Source organism: Marmota monax, unplaced genomic scaffold (genome assembly GCF_021218885.2).
Source record: "Marmota monax isolate L192 unplaced genomic scaffold, Marmota_monax_Labrador192_F-V1.1 WCK01_AAM20220418_F8-fsc00013, whole genome shotgun sequence".
Lineage (NCBI taxonomy): Eukaryota > Metazoa > Chordata > Mammalia > Rodentia > Sciuridae > Marmota > Marmota monax.
Window position 1 is genome coordinate 26,933,633 of NW_026692202.1, and position 20,570 is coordinate 26,954,202.

A 20,570-nucleotide genomic window follows, 5' to 3' on the forward strand; every position below is an offset into this window, starting at 1 on the left:
AGTTTTCCTGCAAAGATCCACATGTTTGCTGAGGCTAGCAAGGAGACAATTGCCAGGAAGGGAAAGGGAAGAAGGGTTCAGGGGGCAAGAAGGCGGGCAGGGCAGAGGAAAGAAAGGAGAAAGCATCATAGTTCTCTGGGTGGCAAAAGTATCTGAAATTAGTTCATGTCTCATTGTTGAACATAGGTTAGTCAGTGTCCTATTTCTGTAAAGTAGGTTACTCTTACGGCAATGAATAAATAATTTACTAAGTAAATTACTAGCTGACCATACAACTCAACTTTTCATCACATTAGAAGACTGCTTTATCAACATTTATGCAGTACTTCACTATTTTAATGTGCCTGAACTGTTTCTGGAACTGCCATATAAAGCTGGTTTTAATAAAATGTATAGGATTATGTGACGTTGGAATATGATTCACAAAATATATTCAAGTTGGTCTGCTATGCACGTGTAGGTAGAAATCAGTGTATAGCATAAATTTAGTGTAAGGTAATGCCATGCTTCAATTCCTTTAACTGCTAATATAGAGTTAACTACTGATATTAGAAATGAAGTCTAGCAGAACAAAGGAGAGAAATGGTGATAGCACATTCACAAGTACTAGCCATCTTGGGGAAAACTTGAGATAACCTGTGACTGATCCTCTACACTCAACAATACAGGCACCTGAGTGCTTTATACTATCACTATTTGAAGCTGGGATTTTAAAATTGATCTGAAAAAGAAAATGCAGAACTATAGCTATTAAGAGAGCAAACTAATTTCATCAAAAGACAGAAAATAATCAGGGCTTTTAAAAAAACTAATGGCATGACTACAATTGCGGATGATACAAATGTGGATTTTGAAGTGTTAGTCACCCAAAGCATACTTTAGAACATAAATATTTGGACCTTTTTTAAAAATCGCCCTGAATCATACCATTTTCAGCTCATAATTTCAGTAAAGACAAATTAGATTCTTTGTGCCATCTAGAATAAAAAAACTATCTGAAATAGTAAATATTAATTAGTCCTCTGAAGGATTAAATCAGAAAATCATGACTCTTCAAATGGATCAAGAAGTAAAAATAAAATTTCTTCTTTCACTTGAAAGAAAATAACCAAACATTCAACACTCCTCAATCAAATGTAAAATTTCACACATTTCTGCAAATTAAAATGACATCTTGAACATTTACATTAATATTGATAGATCTGAAAAGTCAAAACAATTATAAACTAGATGACTTCTGCTTATAGCTTTCATTTGCCAGCTGTTTATATTTTGCAATAAGTACTGATTTTTACTTGTCTTAATTTTCACAAGTGTTTAAATTCAAATTGGGCAGAAAATTCACTAGCAGTATTTAATCTCTTTTAATGTTTGTTTTAAACTTAACCATGTTTCAGTGAGTGTGAACTCATTCATGAAATCGATGATGGACTTTACAATAAAACATAAACTCATCTGATCTATAAGTTTAATGATTCTAAATTACCGTAATAAAATGAGCTTTCAACATCACAAATATAACTGCCTACCAAAAGGCATGACAAATTAACTGAGAAATTTAATTGTATCTTCAGGAGGCAGACCCAGCCTGTTGCTGATTGTTAATACAACGTTGATAAAATATGCCTGACATTTCCTGGAAAATTTATTATGCTTTGCTTTTGCCTAAAATGTTGTGCAAGATGGTCAAGAGGGTTGGCCAGTTGTTCACAGACATATTCTCTGCTCTCATTTACAAAATTTAAACTAACCTTTTAGTAGCTTTGTTTAGTTTGGTTTGTTGCTAGAGATTTAACCCAGGTGTGCTTTTACCACTGAGCTACATCCTCAGTCTTTTTATTTTTTGTTTAGAGATAGTATCTCCCTAAGTTGTATAGAACCTCACTAAATTGCTGAGGCTGGCCTTGAACTTGCAGTCCTCCTGCCTCAGACTCCCAAGTCACTGGGATTACAGGCATGTGCCACTCTACCTGGCATTGTAGTTTAAAATTTTTTAAAACAGGGTTATATATATATATATATATATATATATATATATATATATATATATATATATATATGTTTTTTTTTTTTTTAAATACAAGTATTTGTTTCACACCAAATAAGGAAATAAAATATTTTAAATCAACTATAGTTTTCTTTGGGGATACAACCAGATTTTCAAGGATCATAGTACCAAATGGAAACTACAACTCTTCAAGTACTAAAATACCATGTAATGGTTTCAAATCATAGAAACTGCTGTAACTTTTTAAAACAACAACAAAAAAAGGAATGCTTTTCTTCAGAGATCCTATTTTATAAATTGTCTATGAAACTTCATTGGTAAATATATAATAATATAATATAATAATAATAAATAATCTAAATATCCCAATACAATGCAACTTTCACTTTTTTATAATAAAAGCAATGAATCAAATACGTGTTGTGCAATGTGAAGGACATTAACTTGCAGAAGAACTAAATCTATGCATTGGGTCTTCATTGGTTTTACAACAATCCCACATCACAATTCTGAATAACCATCATCACCATAAATGGCAGTTCTCACAACTCAAATGCACATGATTAATCACGTCAGGATAAATTAAAATCGAATCTTTTAAAAATCACCTTTATGAGCACAATGGGCTTTTAAATTGAAAACAACAAGCAAGAATTAAAAGGCTAACCATGTCATGTGGTTAAAAACATCTAATTACAAAAAAGCTGTTAATTATTATAAAAGTGATTTATGTACATGGGAAATGAGAAAATAACTAAGAAGAAAACACAAACGAAAAAAAAGTATTTTCTTACTCTAAGTTTCTGTATGCCTAGATGTATGTCTATATCAATTAATATTATAGCCATGCAAATGTGAAAATGTTGTCAACTACTCTTTTAATGATTTTAATAAATCCCTAACACTCACTGTATAGCTAAGCCGTAACTTACAAACATCCTGTTATTGTCATGAATATGTAGTTCTCAATATTCCTCCATCAAATAAACAGCACACAAGGAATTCACATTTTTGTGTGTAACTCTGAAGTGAGAATTGCTATAATTACTGAGTCAAGGTCTATACACTTTGAAAAGTCTTAATATACATTCCAAAAATCCACTTCCCTGGACAGGTGAATCAATTTCTACATTCACCCTGTACCATCTCAGCACAAAATATAAATCGTTTTTAAAGGGTGTCACTGTCATGGTTAGGAAATGATGCTGATATCTCATTTTACCCATATGTAAGTCTCTGACTTTATGTTGGGCATCTTCATTATAATGTGTCTAGGCGTGGATCTCTTATGATTTTGCACATTCGGCGTCCTGTAGGCTTCTAGGATTTGGGATTCTGTCTCATTCTTCAAGTCTGGGAAGTTTTCTCGTATTATTTCATTGAATAGATTGCTCATTCCTTTGGTTTGGAGTTCTGTCCCTTCCTGTATCCCAATGACTCTTAAGTTTGGTCTCTTAATGTTATCCCATATTTCTTGGATATTCTGCTCATGGTTTCTTAACAGTCTTGCTGAGCTGTCTATGTTCTTTTCCAGTTGAAATACTTTGTCTTCATTGTCTGATGTTCTATCTTCTAAGTGTTCTACTCTGCTGGTAGTATTCTCAATTGAGTTTTTAAGTTGGTTTATTGCTTCCTGCATTTCTAGGATTTCTGTTTGTTTGTTTTTTATAACCTCTATCTCCCTGTATAGTTGATCCTTTGCTTCCTGGATTTGTTTGTGTAATTCATTGTCGAAGTGATCTTTCATTGTCTGATTTTGCTGTCTAATGTCTTCCTTGATACTCCAGATCATCTGAAGCATGTATATCCTGAATTCTTTATCTGACATTCCATCTGCTGCAGCTGTTACCTCTTCTAAAGTTGAGTTGACCTGCATTGCTTGTGGTCCTTTCTTTCCTTGTCTTTTCATACTGCTTGCGTTTCTTTCTGCTTGGTGAAACTGTTGTGTTTTTGAAAAATTTTTCCCCCCTATATATTTTTATTGCTCTTGTATAGTTGAAAAGTTTCCCTTGCAGGGTCGGGCGGCGGTCTGCCTACCTTGCAGGCGCGGGTGGGCATCCCTGTTTTCGACTGACCGCAGCTCATTCAGCCATAGAACAGGTAATTCCAGGCTGCCATTCGCCTGCGGCTTGCAGACAGATTACTCAGGCCCAAGTCTCTGACTTTAAATAGAAACTCTATTAATTTCCTTAATGACATTTAAGAACACTTAATAGAGTACACATGCTATGTTCTGCCATGTGTTCTAACACATTCCCAGTTGTCACTCTCCTTCTAATTGTGTTATTTTTTTTTGCCATATGAAATGTTTTAATTTTATACAAATATATTGATCTGTGACAATATGATTAAACCTACTACTTTTAAATATTTTGCTGAAATACTTCTTACCCATCCTAATATATTTTATTGTCTACATTTTTCTTTTAGGTTTTGTGGCTTTCCTTTCTTTTTTAAAGCTCATTTAGAGTTTATTAGAGAAATGGGAAAACGGGGACAGATTTGAGAGAGACTAAAAGTCCTCCTAGTGGCTGGGCAAGAAGAGCTGATGAGAAAAAAGAAGCTTAGGAGGTTTCCAGGGAGTGCTTCAAATTGAGACTGGCATTCTTCACTGAGAAAACTGCATTAAGAGGTTGAGCCTATTTCCAACTAGAGTAGACCCTCCTGATCTGCAAGAATATTTTCTAGCATGCAGGAAGCCCTGGGTTGAATTCCCAGTACTGTTTTTTCCTATGTATATGTACTTAAGATAAATCGATGAATTATAAATTGCTTAAAAGTTTTGCACAATAAGAGACTGAAGACAATAATAATAAAACAAATAGGGGTGAGGGGTTGCAGGGGAAGGGAGGGGGCATGGAGTTTTAAATGATGGTGGAATGTGATGATCATTATTATCCAAAGTGGATGTATGAAGACATGAATTGGTGTGAATATACTGTGTATACAACCAGAGATATGAAAAAATTGTGCTCTATATGTGTAATAAGAACTGTAATGCATTCTGCTGTCATATATAAATAAAAAATTTTTAAAAAACCACAAAATTTTAAAAATGGTAAAACAAAAGAATTCTAATATCAAATATCTAATAAAATTCCCAACATCAATAATCTAAAGCTTCGGGTCCATTATTATGTAAAAATAAGGCTTAATTAAATATAAGCACTATGATACCAGGAGAGGTGGCTTGATTGATAACAGAGATGGCTAAGGACAGTTGATTTGATAACAGAGAGGGCTACTGACTAACAAATGGATAAATAGCATGTACAGTATAGGTAGGTACATAGGACAAAGGTTTGATTCACAGCCCAGGACAGATTTCATCATGCTATTCAGAATGGCCTGCACTATAAACGTTATGAATTGTTTCCTTCTGGAATTTTCCACTTAATATTTTCAGGCTGTAGTTAGCAATGGTAACAAACTATGGAAAGTGAAACCATAGCTAAGGGAAGTGACTGTACTTTATTTCTCTCCTTTCCTTAAAAGTCAAGTTAAAAGAGTAGTCTATAGACTACTATAGACTTCAAGCTTTTACTTACTCCTCTGTTTTCATCAGTTACCAATGTCTTCGAGTTGTACATTCAAGGTACAACTATCAGTCCTTAGGAGACAAACTCTGGAAGCATGTAACACCTTTGACTAGGTACTCCATGGTGAAATTGTTCCCGTTTCTCTTTTGTAATGGCATCTCCCGGTTCCTTCCATCTTATCCTCTTTCATGGTTCTTCTTCTTCTTCTTCCTTTTTTTTTTCTCTCTTAAATGTTAATATACTACTTCTTCAGAAACTCTCTTCTTTCTGCATAATCACATCTATACTCACTCATCACCAGGAAATAATAAATCCTTAATCGTTTCTTATACTTTAGAGGCTCTACTGAGCTTCAGTGATGGGTTTTCATCCATATATCAAATTCTACAGTTTCATAGATAGGCTTAAACCTTTTTTTCACTGATATTTACCATTTCGGTGAAACCACACTGCCATTAAGAAACCATCCAGCGAGGTTCTGTGGCACACGCTTACTATAATCCCAGGTACTCAGGAAGTGGAGGCAGGAGGATCACAAGTCACAGGAGCCTCAACAACTCAGTGAGACCCTGCCTCAAAATAAAAGGGCTAGTGAAGTATTTCAGCGGAGAGTGCTTGCCTAGCATACATGGTACCCTGGGTTCAATCCCCAATACAGGAGAAAAAAGAAAGAGAGAGCATTCAACCAAGGAACCAAGGTGTGCCTTATTCTTGACTCCCATCTGCCCATCCACCATCCTCCTTCAGTTTCTGGCCCATTCCCATCTAATCAGTCAACAACAAGTCTTTCCTTCGGATTCTCTTTCCTGCTCTCTAAAATTCATCTTTCTTGCCAACCCTACTCCTATGTCCTTGGTTATAAAGTCTAGATTACTCAGATAGCTTTTTGATGACTCTCCATTTCTTCCTTCCCCAGTGAATCCTCAACTCAACTGCCAAAGAGTTTTCCAAATTTGTAAATCCATCTTTACACATGTCCTGCTTAAAGTCCTTTAATTATATACCTTTGCTTTAAGTAAGGATAATAACTATGACCATTATTTTTCGAGTTCCTACTACTTCCTTTTTGTCAGGAACTCTGTAAAGTATGTTTTTTAATTATTTATGTTTTAGTTATAGGTGGACACAATATCTTTATTTTATTTGTACGTGGTACTGAGGATCAAACCCAGTGCCTCATGCATGGTAGGCGAGTGCTCTACTTCTGAGCCACAACCCCAACCCTGTAAAGTATATTTTGAAAAAAATTGGAATTTATATCCACGGGAGCTGGTTCTACTCAGTCATCACTATTTCCACCAAATAAAACAAATTCTTTAACATTACATTTAAGATTCTTCAGAATCTAATTCTTACCTACTTCTCAATTCTTACCCCATGCTACAGCCATGTATGCTATTCTTCAACTATTCTAAAACCAGGGTGAACACTGGAAAAGCAAATACTTCATGAGCCCCCTGACTCATATTATTCCCTCTACTTAAAATACCCACCCATCTTTCTTAACTCTCAGGGTCAGATTCATCCTCCAAGAGTAAACTTAGGGGTCGAGGGATTTTGCTCAGCGTAGAATGCTTGCTTAGCATGCATGAGTACATGGGTTTAATCCTCAGTACCGCAAAAAGAGAAGAAGAGAAAGGGAGAAAAAAGTAGTTATTTTTAAAAAATGGATTTTAAATAATAGCACTACAAAAAAGATAAGTATGTGAGATGATAAATATGTTAGCTGGATATCATCATTCTACTATATATATGTCAAAACGTTCACACTGTACCCCATAAATGTCTATATTATTTATTAGAAATAAAATTTTAAATTAAAAAAATGCCTTAGAGTTAACTTAGCTGTTGCAATTGGGTTAGTCAATTGATTATTTTATAATCCTACAGTCCTCTAAATTCTGTGTCCTAGAATGTTCCATACTACAATTATCTGTTTATTATTTATTTTTTTCTAATAAATTCTAAGTGTCTAAAATAATAACTCCATTTCTTAGTTTGATGCCAATATCAAGGCTGTACCCAAAGTACTCAAAAGGGATGGTCATAAGAATGAATTATCATTCAGGAAATAGCCAGTTGGCCAGTGTGATCAGCACATTGGAATCATAAGAGGATGTAAGAAATAACACTGGAAACATTGGTTTGAGTTGATCAGGATCTTGGACGCTGCCACAAAGGTCCTGTTGCTGTAGTCAGAGAAGATCCACTGGAAGATTTCAAAGAGGACAATTTTTTATGTGTGTGTGTTTTTTTTTAAATGGATAGAAATGTAATGAGAGGTAAGAGGATGGAGACAAGAGCAGTAAAGAGATAGTTAAAAAGGTCCAGAAAGAGCTACAGAGAAATATATCATTTTGTCACAAGCTGAGTTCCAAAACTTGACAAATACACTGTTTCCTGATTAAATCCTTCCAAATAAATCTTTTTTAAAAATATAAATTTTTTTAATACCACCAGAATTAGCAAGAAATTAGAATTTTCAATCTAAAGCTCAACAGCAGATTAAACTGGAAAGTTTCAAATAGGAAGAAAGAATGGCCCAAGCAAATGGCTGAGACTGCCCAGAAAAGAATGGGGACATGGAGAGGCTTGTGGTAGAAACTTGGTCCCTCTTACACTAACAAGTAAAGACAAAAGACTCAAGAAGGAGATCAGGAAAGAGAGGAAAACCAAGAGTAGACCACAGGTTTAATGACAAACAGTCGTGAAGTAGCCCCATCCACAACACATGCCTAGAGGGATCTAGACTGGTTCCTATCGGTGGCCACAGAAGCTGTTCACAGAATACTCAACAAGCTGCAGGGCAAAATCACATTTTAAAAAGGCCCTCCTGCATCTGAACACAGTTTCTCTGCTTTCCTGATGCTCTGGCTCCACCTTTTAGCACAGAAGTTTACTTCTCCTGATTGTTTTATCTGCGGCTGTTGGAAAATGTTTTCATCACTGCTAATTTTTTTTTTAATTAAGAGCACACAGTTGCAGTAAAATTTTCATCAAATTACTGCTATTCCCCCAGTTTGCTCTCCAAACTCTTCATTTATCAACACAGTGATCTTAAATGTTTTCACAATGGTAAAGACTCCAGACCGTTTAGGACCTTTTCTCCTCTTCTTCAAATTGATGTATTTAAGTACAGTACCTATACATTTGGTAGTAATAAGTTTATAAGAAAAAAAATTTCCTTTGAATAAAAATTTCTAACATGAACAGTGAGAAAAGCAAAATTCCGTTCATTGAAAGTTATGAAACTTTCCTTTTATGTAATGATTCATGTAGGACCAATAAAAATCCCTTCAAGCTATCAGAATCTGATTACCTTAAGAAATATATGTTGGTATGCACAATTTTTGAATCCTTATTCTCAGAAAAGAGACCGCACAGAAAGGATAAAACAATGGTATGGAAACTTACCATCCTCTCCAACTGGACTCTTTATTGTAGACTTATTGCTTCCATGTGTTTAAAAAAAGGCAAACCTTTAAGCCAACCACAATCCCTAAAATCTTTGGCACTCTTATTAAGAACTGAATCCAGAAGAAAAATAAATAAGCTATTTTTTATTATCACACGATTATTATCAGAGTCAAGCTTATTTTATCATTACAGGAATGCATCAAAAATTAATAATAAAGGTTGGTTTCTTCAATGCCTAAAGAAATTAGGCTACTTAAAGCTGCAAAAAATACTACAGATTATTTGGTCTTAGCATTTAAATAAATAATGCCTGTGTTGAACACTGCATTCTAGAATATATAATATAAATTAGTTTGAGGGAATATTAAAATTAATGAGGTTGATGCTTCCTTTGTACAGGAAAGACATTTTTTAAAAAACTCTGTGGTTGCATAAAGCTGAGGAAGACAAGCATCACATAAAATTAATTTACGTAATTATCTGAAACAAAGAAAACTTGGCTCGACCTACACAATGACAAGGTCAGTGAATTACCTACACATTGTTGTCTTTGCACTTTTCCACAAATCAGGGTGCACAAGGCACACCTTCAAGAAGGACTTCAACTTTCTCTATGTGTTACAAGAAAGAAAAGAAGGAAAAAGTTCCCTCAATCCAAAGTGAGAACAGATGGGAATGTAAAATTAGATGGGAAGAGACAGTGAAGCTTTGGATGACCGACCAAGAAATCTTTCCCAGAGGGGGGCCAAATATACCAGACTTCAGCTTGTTCTGTCTCCCAGACTAAGCCCAATAGAAATGGAAATCAGTCTTAGATTAATTGCCCTGTTTTTTATTTTCGTAAGCATTCATTTCCATAGAGAGACAAAGTTGAAGAGAAACTGTTAACAAATATACTTAAAATTCTGTCTTATCAATAAAGTCTAGTTGGTTTTGTGAGTTTACCTTACTTATGCTAAGATAGTTAACAATTTTTTTAATAATAAAATAAACAATTTTTTTTTAATAATAAAATAAAAAAACTAGGGCTGGAGTGGTAGCTCAGTGGTAGAGCAATTGCCTAGCATACGTGAGGCACTGGGTTTGATCTTCAGCACCACATAAAAATAAATAAATAAAATAAAAGCATTGTGTACGTTTACAACTAAAAAATATTTTAAAAAAGAAAGAAAGAAAGAACTATATGGAAAAGAAGCTACAGTATGAAGAAACTTAAGATGTGGACACAGCACTCCTTGTCTGATGGAAGAGCCATCTGCTGTCAATTAAAGAGTTATGTAAATAAATTATGACTACATTTTATATTCATTCTTTTCATATTTTATCTGTATTGCTAAAAATAATCTATAATAGTAACGCTAATAACAAAATAACACTATAAAAAATGTTCCTTTGATATTTAATTTTAGGTAGCACTTTGTAAATTTTCTATCTAAAAATACCAATTGTAAACTCAAATAGATATTCTCTGTAGGGCTGCATTCCCTGAAATATTTTTTAAATGTGGGCAGAGACTTAAATTTCAAATGAAACAATATTTTGGATTTTCAGGCATTCTCAAACATTAATGTATTTTTTAAAAAGTAATTCTATCATTAATAATCGTTCTTTTCAAAGGTCATTTTAAGAGCAACTTTGCAGGATTAACCAGGGGTTTTTGAAAAACTATCAGATTTCTTTCACAAAATAGTGCCTGTGGAGCAAAACAAAACAAAAAAACAATCTTTTTTACTCATGTTCACATAAAATTTAGACTCATTGGTATAATAAGAATATCTCAACATTTTAATCCACCATACTCAAATTTATATATCATTCTCATCCATCATTTTAAGCTCCTTTTCCAAGACAACAATACACATTCTCTGTGTACATTTTTCCTGCCATCTCAGAGAGTTAGCTTTCAATATATTAGCCCTGTTTTATCTTTTCTAATCTTACCAGTTATATATGACCAAAAGAAATACAGAAATATCCATCATTCCAAGTGGTGACAGCAACTGCACCTCACACTTAAGTGACTTCAGTTTAAACAATCCTAGGCACTGGTAATTTGATACAAGTGTTATAATACAGAACAAGGCCATGGAGAAGATGCTGTATATAGTACATTGCATATAGTTGAGTATGTGCATTAAACAATTACTGAAAAGTAGATTTCACTATTCAGATCACTCAAAATTATATAGAAACATTACTAAATAAGAATTAAAATTTTTTCAAATGATTATTTTTTTAAATTATCCTTATCAACAAATAAAAGTCACAAAAGGCACACGTATCAGGCTCACTAAGATGTATTAAAATTCATTTCCTACACTCTATTTGTACAAATAAAATCTGAATTAAACAAAAACAACTGTGTACATTTTCAAATTCATCCGCATATTAATAAATCAAAATTCTAATTACCCAAAATATTAAATGCAGATCTCTCTACAAATGTTACAGTATTGCCTAATTCATTTTCTGGTTCACTGGTTGAGTAATTTTACCATGGAAAGTACTGCACTTTATAATGAATCCAAAATTTCTATCTTCCTCTTGGGGGACAGTGGACTTTGAATAAAGAATGCATATGCACACACTTAATGTTCACTCAGGATTCCTGTACTACTTCCAGATCTTCCCTGTCTTTATAAAAACGGGTAAGTCACAAGCACTCTGGATGATAAACACTTATCTGTAAAAGGAATACGGCGAGTTTAGATCAGTATCTTTCCAACTACAGACTGTGGACATCTGAGGATTTCTTGGGGGTCTAAGAGGATTGCAAAATGCCGTGACATAGCATCTTTGTATGGTATAAATACAGTTATATTCTGGATAATCTCACTGACAACCCCCAATATTGTCACTAGTTTCAATACATAATTTTGATATTTTATTTATGATTTTTGGTGTTAGCTGACTATGTTTAAACTCAATACACTGTTTCTCAAACAGGGATTCACTGATATATTCTTGGGGCTTGAGAGACATTTTTCCACAAACATGAGTCTACATATTATTCAAAACCAAGAGACACTAGATTAGATCATCATTCAAATCCTTTACAGTCTGAAAAATATATTATAGTCTATGGCAGCCTACCAATAATTTATGGAGATCAAATTTTAAAAGCATACTTAGAGAAAGCAAACTTCACGAGAGAAGTTATAATTTCTAATTCTAACTGTGTCCTCCTGGTTTTCCCTATACAATTATATGCAAATGAAACTTTAAATATAACAATAAGCAGTCAATGGCCAAAATCAAGCAGGGGGGTCAAAGTTTCTATTAGCAACCATCATTAAGATTTTAAATGGTTCAATACACCACATCTTAACTAAGAGTCAGAAAATCTCGTTTCTTTTTCCAGTTTTGCCTCTGGCTTGAAATAACATCTTGGTATTATAGTGATTTCATTCTTGCAACTCTCATTTTTTACAAATTCAGTATATAATGCTACTCAATGAATAAAGTATACATAAATACCAGTTACCTGTGGCATTTCAATAATATTAATTAGATAAACAGAAAAACACATATCTACAATACACAAACGTTTGCTTTTCTTAATTTTTTCAGTGACTCTATATACTACAAAAGTAACAGTAAAATTTTTTGATTGAATGCAATTGTAGATAATTTTGAATTAGCTTTGGAAACATTTAGGCTTAAATTTGCTTAATCTAATTTAAAAATAAATATAATTGTATAATTAGCACTTAAAATATTTTACTGGTAAAAATCATTGTTAAAATCTTACAAATAAATTCTTACCATTATTTGACTACCATAATTTCATATCAAGTTATTAATCCACACACTCTTAAAGGAATTCTCTACTTGTATCTTAAAAATTAAAACATGTTAAAACCAGTAAAGAGAAGTAAAATATTTACAAGCTGTAAGAAATTCTGAATTTAAAATGCATGTACTTCACATTGAAAATAATGTTTTTAGTTTAAAAAATCAGGAAAAATAAAACTCCTTTAAATTATGTTATGCATATCTATGATACAAATGTGAATAAAAGTTTTAAGTAAAAATCCTTCAAAGAGGTATATAGGGTATTTTTTCTGATATGTTAAGGGAACATTTAAAAAAGGAATAAATTTTAAACCATTTCTAAAGCATTGCTGATAACAAAACAATTTAATTATTAAACTAATAAATTATTTCATAGTTATTTACTGAAATTTAAATTATTGATTTCTGGTGTATTCACTTTTGGAAGGTGAAGGCTAAGAAAATCTAAGATCAATTTCACAATCAACCCATTTCATAACAACCTTAAGCTTTATTAAAAGAGGATTATTGGTTTGAAATTTAAAAGATTTTTCTTTACTTGTTAACCCAGCAAATGTAATATTATTAAACTCATTTCAAAGTTTCTTCTTCCCATAAAGGATTTCTCCTTTTTATTTTTAAATTTAAATCTATAAGATGTAATTATACCATTAACTAAAGTACAGAACAGTAAGAATGAAAAATGTACACTTCTAAAAAGTGCACATTTTTATATACTATGATAAGTAGTTCCTTTCCTTCTGGAATAAAGCACATACCACTGCACAAATGTTAAAATCAGTGCCAACAAGTTACTACCTGAACTGTAGAGCTGATCTCTGATGCAAAGCCGCCTGTCAAGGGAGCCTCATGACTGATTAGCAGCCGCCCTGTTTTGATCACAGACTGAAAGAGAAAAGGAAAACCTGATGTTGAAGCAAATACATATTTAAAATATATAATGGTAGTTTTAATTCAGTAACGAGATTAAATTTAAATTCAGTAAATAATATAAAATCAGTCAGTCAATTTTGTCTCTAATTTAAAGTTACAACTCCCTTTTGACTGGATAATCTTCAGATTTTTGTACTGTTAAAAAATTTTTCAATATAGCTTATAATCCTAGTACAAAAAAATTGAGATTTTTAAATGTATATAGTATGCACTTTAAAACACATGTCTATTATAGGATATTTTGTGTTATAAGTACAATAACTATTCCAGGTTTTCATATCTTAGTATCAATTATTTTTCTTCACATGACCTTAAGAATAATAGGAATATGTGGTGGCATATATTTGCATATAAATAACAAGAGTGTTGGGATATATTATTGGATAAGCAAAACGCGAAAATAGCATAAAAAACTTGGAGCAAAGGAAAAAGTCTAATAAGATATTCATGAAAACAGCAATAAGAAATTACTACAAAAGTAAAAAGGTTTGACTCTCTTCATTAACGTGCAATAAAATCTGCTTAATGGCCACAGTTCCAATTAACATGAAAAAAGTCCACAGTTCCAATGTAACATAAAAAAGGTCACAAAAAATAAGGCTATATTCTTAGTTGTTCAGTGTGGTTACTCACACTGTGCACGATATACTCTGTACAATAATAAATCAAAAAGTATAGCTATGATATCACCAGCAGCATGCTAGCTGTGTTGTAAGGGAAACTATTAACACCAACAGAAAGTTACTGCTTAAAATACACTGAACAATTACCATATTACCACAGAGAAGTGGTGATTTTATCTCTAGACTTCAGACAATTTGTTATCACCTTTTTAAAAATCACTGCTATTATTTTGTGAATGTGAAATGAAACCTTCCAAGCAAAACTGTGTGTCTAAAATAAAAGATTTCATTCATTCTAGGCAATTATAGTTTTGAAGTTAGAATATGCAGCAGTTTCAACCAGCAGATGTTAAACCCCAAGATATGGCCAGTAGCCATGACAAAAATAAGTTACCGTGTCTACTAAGTAAATAGTGACTGAGGAGCATAAAATTTTATGAACACCTTAATGAATATCACCCCACGTCCAATGAAATACTAACCTTGGAGTATGGGTATTTAGCTTTTTATGACTGAATAATTATCCCATTTGCAAAAGTCACAAATTAAATCTTAACATACGGACTTGGAAAGAAATACTCCACATCAAGAAAAAAAATGTGTCTTCAAATCATTGTCTGAAAGATGTTCTGCTTTTAAGATTAATCAATTTTAAAACAACAGATTTGACAATCAACTTTATTAAAGTTCTGAAACTGAGAACTCTGCCAACATAAAAGGATGACATGGCTAACATCCATCAAAATGTTACATCTTAAATTTCTTGCAGGTAGAAATAAGAAACTTCTATAAAAATGCAGCTCTTACCCTAAAAGCCCACACAATGAACTGGTCCTTTTTACCTAAGCTCAGGCATATCCGAGATCAAATGACAACATTTAGAAAGACTCCTGAACATCAACAAGCAATCAGAACAGATGGCCTACTTCCCACAGCCTCTAGAGTGAAGCTAAGCATAGATGCCCCAGGACAACAGCTTCCTGAGTTTGGGATTCATGGAACATGACATAAGTACATAGATGGTATCTGGGACCTGAGTGTCCTTCAGCAGGGAAATGGCTAAGGAGACTGGAGACCAAGACACATCAAAGCAGTGGAGTATTATGTGGTCATGAAAAAGAGTGAGGATGTGGAGAGATGCCCCTAATTAATAAGTCAACTGGTAAAATGAGAAGTTACAGGACAACATAATCTCATTTTTGTAAAAAAAAAAAATCACAACAATGGAGACACTAAGAAACACATCTTTTCAACATGTATACTGAGCCTACATGTATAAATATCTACAACATTTCATTCCAAATTATTCAAAATGGTATCTACTGAGGAATGATAGTGGCAGATGAGTGCAAAAGAGCCATTTCACTTTTTACTTTATGTATTTTTAGGTTATCAAAAGTATTCTCAGTAAGTATAAAATTTTAAAAAAAGAAAGTCTTTGAATTAATATTTAAGGTAACAAATGTATGTGACATTAGTCATAATCATATCAAGAAAAAGAATGATTTTTTAAAAAATAATAATCCTTTAAGATGAGCTTCAGAAACAAGGAAATCCTAATTCCCAGACTCCAGCACTAAAAACCCAGGGAGCCAGTCTTCCCCTTCTGCTCTCTTTGTGATCTGCTACATGTCAGGATCATAAACAGCTCCCCATGTCCAGAAATTTCTAAAACACCGAGAACTAGAAGGAAAGAGGAAACACAAAGCAGTCACACTTTGAATTTTTGAAAATCACCACCATACACAAACAAGTGAAAGGGACAGTGTGTGAGAAGCGAAGCGTCAGAAGTGACTACGATCATCAACGACTGTCACAGAGACTGCTCTGTGCCCTGGTCGATGCTCAGCAATTTCTATTTACTGTTTCTCTTAAACTGGAAAGCACTTAAGTTTTGTTTTTCTTCTTAAAAATAATTTCCATTATCTGAAAAGTATTAAAATTTATAAAATAAATTTTATTTTTATAAAATATTTTATTTTTAATAAAATAAAATTTATTTTATAAAGAAATGTTGGGTCAACATTTTCAAAATGCTAACATTTAGAAGTAACACTGGTTATTTTCAGTCATACTCTCAAATTAGCATAACTTGAACTGCCTGAAGAGTTCTCTAATTCTGCCTGTTCAGTGTAATAAAAATTCTGCTTGATATATGTTTATCATTCTTAAATTTAATTCACTAAAATTCCTAAAGATTGCTTTTCTGCACTGTTATGGAAATTAACTCTTTATTAATATTGAGACCATTACACATTTAGAAAACCGAAAAGAATGTTACTCTCTCAATTACTCTTTGTGATTCAATTACATGTTCTGATTAGGTATTTTTGTCAACTATTAACAGATTTTTAATCTTTATACATCTAGGTAAAATAATGCCTAACTGCCAGGAAATTTTTCTAACCAAATTTAGTAATTTGATGTACTTAGTAAAAATTAATATGGTGTTTTACAATGGAAATTGCCATTAACTTTTTAAAAATAAATAACTATAGATATAAATATTATAATATTTTAAAGTTCATTTTCTTTGGAAGACAATAATTTTTTTAAAGTTTTCAGGTTTTCTTCTGAGATACATGTATTTCTCCACTTGAAAAAGAAATTAAAAGTGTTTAAATAACTTTTCAATATGGAAGCTGAACCCATCAAAGCCAGGAAAGATCACATAAGACTGGATTTTCCAATATCTGCTTCTCCAACTTTTTACCACTAAGAACTGCTCCTGGACTCTGGCCTACAGCAGATGGAGCACCAATGAGCTAGAGGTGACAAATGGCACCAGGAAAGCTAAACCAATTAAAGATTAGGACTGTGAGTAACTGGTCACTATGACTTCTACCCCAACACAAAAAGACTTTGTTCCCTGGAGGGGCTTTGAAGATCTGTCAAGAAAACTTTCCAGTTCTGAAAGGTTAGGAGTTTTCTCAACATCTCAAGCAGTCATCTTTTCCATCGAGCATCCGTAGCATCCTAACACAAGGGAAGCAAACAAAACCCCAACACCGACCACACAACTCCAACTCTGTCAACAGACGTGGCATGGCACCCCCTGCTGGTGGAACACGGAAGAGAGCTTGCACCTCACTTGGCCAGTCCAGGATTTCCCCTGTTGTCTGTTTTCTACATTCATGTCTTCATTAATGGAGGTAAATACAAGCTACCTGTGCAGGATATCTAATATAACACTATGAGCATGGTAGGCACTGGAGAGAATTAATCAGAACAAAATCTATTACGTTAAATTACTTAACTGTATGATCGATCCATGGCATTGTTTAAAAATTATTTATGCTATTACTTTCTTGGCAAAATCTGTTCTGCCGTTGTTGTTTGTTTTGGTTTGGTCTTTGAGTTTATTTTTATTTTTAGTTACAAAATATTTTTAAGATAATGCAAAACCATATTTCAGCACGTCGCAGAACAATTTAATTATGAAATAAGACTCCAAACTAATGACACATTAATGTAATTTTTTTCTGTTTTAAATCTAAATTTATTTTTGACTAATAAGGAAAAACATAGAAACCATACACATTTATGGGTACTGTGTGATATTTCAGTACATGTATGCTAATGTAGCTTTAACAGTGAGATACCTGTGGTTATACAGAGCTAAGTTGTACTCCGTTCAAATGACTGCACAGACTTTGGCTGCCCAAACGTTGGACATATGTTTTAGTGAAAGTAGCCTTTAAAGGTTTTAACACAATCCAACCAGGAAAACTATTAAGCTGTCATCTCAGGAGAAAATGATACAGACAGGCAGACCATTAGGTTTGCATATGACTGAAAGTGTAACAGTGACATTCAAAAAGCAATGTATGTATTATTTCTTACTCAAAATCTACAACAAGATTTTCTCCCTACAGATAATTTAATCTTACCATCCCGAGTTCACCAGCCTATTCTGACTGCTGATAAGATAAAGTAAGAAAATAACACTTTGGATATCTAAATGTAAAGCTAATGAAAAGCAAATGCAACATCAAAGCTGGCCTTTACCAGTTTCTGGGGAATTCCAAATATACATTTAAGCACAACAAAGGATAAAATTCAAACACATACATTTCATTAATCGAGAACATATTAATCAGTAATGCTACAGATATTGTTGAGTTTCAAATATCAACACAAATGAATTAGATAAAATTTTGAGCATTTTCATGTTTAGCAGCCAAATGCATCTGACAAGTTAGCCAGCAAAACCTCACAATTAATCACAGGCTAACTAATGCGTTCATAACTGCCCCGTAACCACTATTAAACAGCATGACCTGCACACATGACTGGATCACTGGCTGAGACTCCACTGGAGAAATACCAGTGCTAAAGAACAGCCATGAGCTCCAGAAAAAGTCCTGAAAAGTCCATTTTGGCAAGGATTTTAGTGATGGGGTTACAGATATTTTAATATTGTAGGAAAGTGTAAACTGAGAAAAACTCAATCCTCAGGGCTTTCTCAACCATGTGGAAAAAGTATGTAAAGGAGCAAGCGGAGCACAATGAGAACTGAAAGTCAAGAGCGGAACAAATACACAAGTAACACTGACCCCCAAAATGAAACATTTGGGAACATTTGAAACATCCTCATTTGTTGATTCTTGTTGACTTTGTTATCATGGCTGAAATACTGAAGAATCTAAGAAAATCCACTTTGACAAAGTCAAAAATAGTCATCTCTCTGAAAGCTACTTCAAAATACTTCGGATCAACATGCTCATGCCAATCAACCTTACCTTTCCAGCTGGTGTTCTAATAGTCCCTCTACACTCCAGACATGTCAGGTCCCTGGCTACTCCATGAATATGATCCACATTTTCCCTCCCTTGACTTCCTTCCCCAAATTAGCAGACATTCTATCCTTCCCTCAAGACCATCTTGTACAACCCCCTTCTTCCTATGCATCCCCAACGAGCTGGGTTTTCCCTTATTTTAAAAGCCTCCAGTATAGTTCCCTCTTTTTCTTATCAGATTCTTTACATTTCCTAAAAGAGCTCAAGGTAGCTGAGGATGCAAGGATGTTCTGTGACACCTTAAACCAGGGTACAAGGGCAAGGCTCACAGAACAGGGTCAGGTAGTATACACTGCTGTACCTCTCTTAAGAGCACATGGGAATTACTGTCCAGGATATATGTGTGTAGATGTGTTTTACCACACCCTCCAGCCATACCCCAAAGACAAGTTAGAAGACTGTGTTATGTTTCAATTATAGAATATAGCATACGACATATGTATTTAATTGAGTCAATTATACTCATTTTATTGTTATTTTTATTTTTTTTATTTTTTATTTTTTTTCAGAGTAGAAATTAGAAGTTTATTAAAGAACAGCAGAAAAGACTTCTCCCGGAGGAAGAAGGGGACCCAAGAGGTGGAATCCCTATTGTTATTTTTAGACAAGATGTTACATATATTATTTAACAATAAGCAATTGAAAAAGTACCTAAGCTGTTTTGTTTTTGTAGTCCTGGGAATAGAACCTAGAGCCTTCTGTGTGCTAGGCAAGCGCTCTACCACTGAGCCACATCCCCAGTCCAGCATCGTTTTTTTGTTTGTTTCTTATTTTGGGGTGATATTCTGTCCCTAGCCAAAGTATGTAATATATAGTTGTGTATGTGGATGCTTAATAAATGTGGTTTATATTGACTGAGAAGGGAGGAGGAGAAGAAGGAAAAGGAAGAGGAGGAGGAGGAGAAGGAAGAAGAGGAGGAGGAGGAAGAGGAGGAGGAGGAGGAAGAGGAGGAGGAAGAGGAGGAGGAGAAGGAGGAGGAGGAGGAGGAGGAGGAGTCAGCAGGAGCAGCTTCTGGACACAGTGAGCTAGGTGAACCACTCTCTAGCCTCCAAGTGTAGGATGCCTTTAATTCTTTGGGGGGCTCCAACAATGCTCCAAAGGGAAATAAAACAGAAGTCCTATAATCTAAGCTCCAGTCCTTTGTCTGAATCTGACAAAGGATCACCATGGGCTAATACTTCACAACAATTTTCAAAAGATTGATTTCTTTTTTTTTCTTTTTTTGGCACCAGAGTTTGAACACAGGGGTGCTCAAACACTGAGTCACATGCCCAGCCCTTTTTATTTTTTTTATTTTGAGAAAGGGTCTCACTAAGTTGCTTAGGTCCTCACTAGGTTGTTGAGGCTGGCTGTGAACTTTCGAACCTCCTGCCTCAGCCTCCCAAATTGCTGGCATTATAGGCATGCACGCAGCATGTTTCTGTTTTTAGGTATCTTTTTAAAAATGCACGATTGT

General features: G+C 33.8%; 1 protein-coding gene across 1 annotated transcript in view; it reads right to left on the reverse strand.

Annotated features, from left to right (window-relative positions):
- Positions 1–20,570, reverse strand: part of Bckdhb (branched chain keto acid dehydrogenase E1 subunit beta) — a 205,353-nt gene that overhangs the window by 43,142 nt on the left and 141,641 nt on the right. Inside the window, exon 9 of the mRNA XM_046432189.2 lies at positions 13,558–13,644. Coding sequence (XP_046288145.1) covers positions 13,558–13,644 — 87 coding nt within the window. The remainder of the gene's footprint in view (positions 1–13,557; positions 13,645–20,570) is intronic.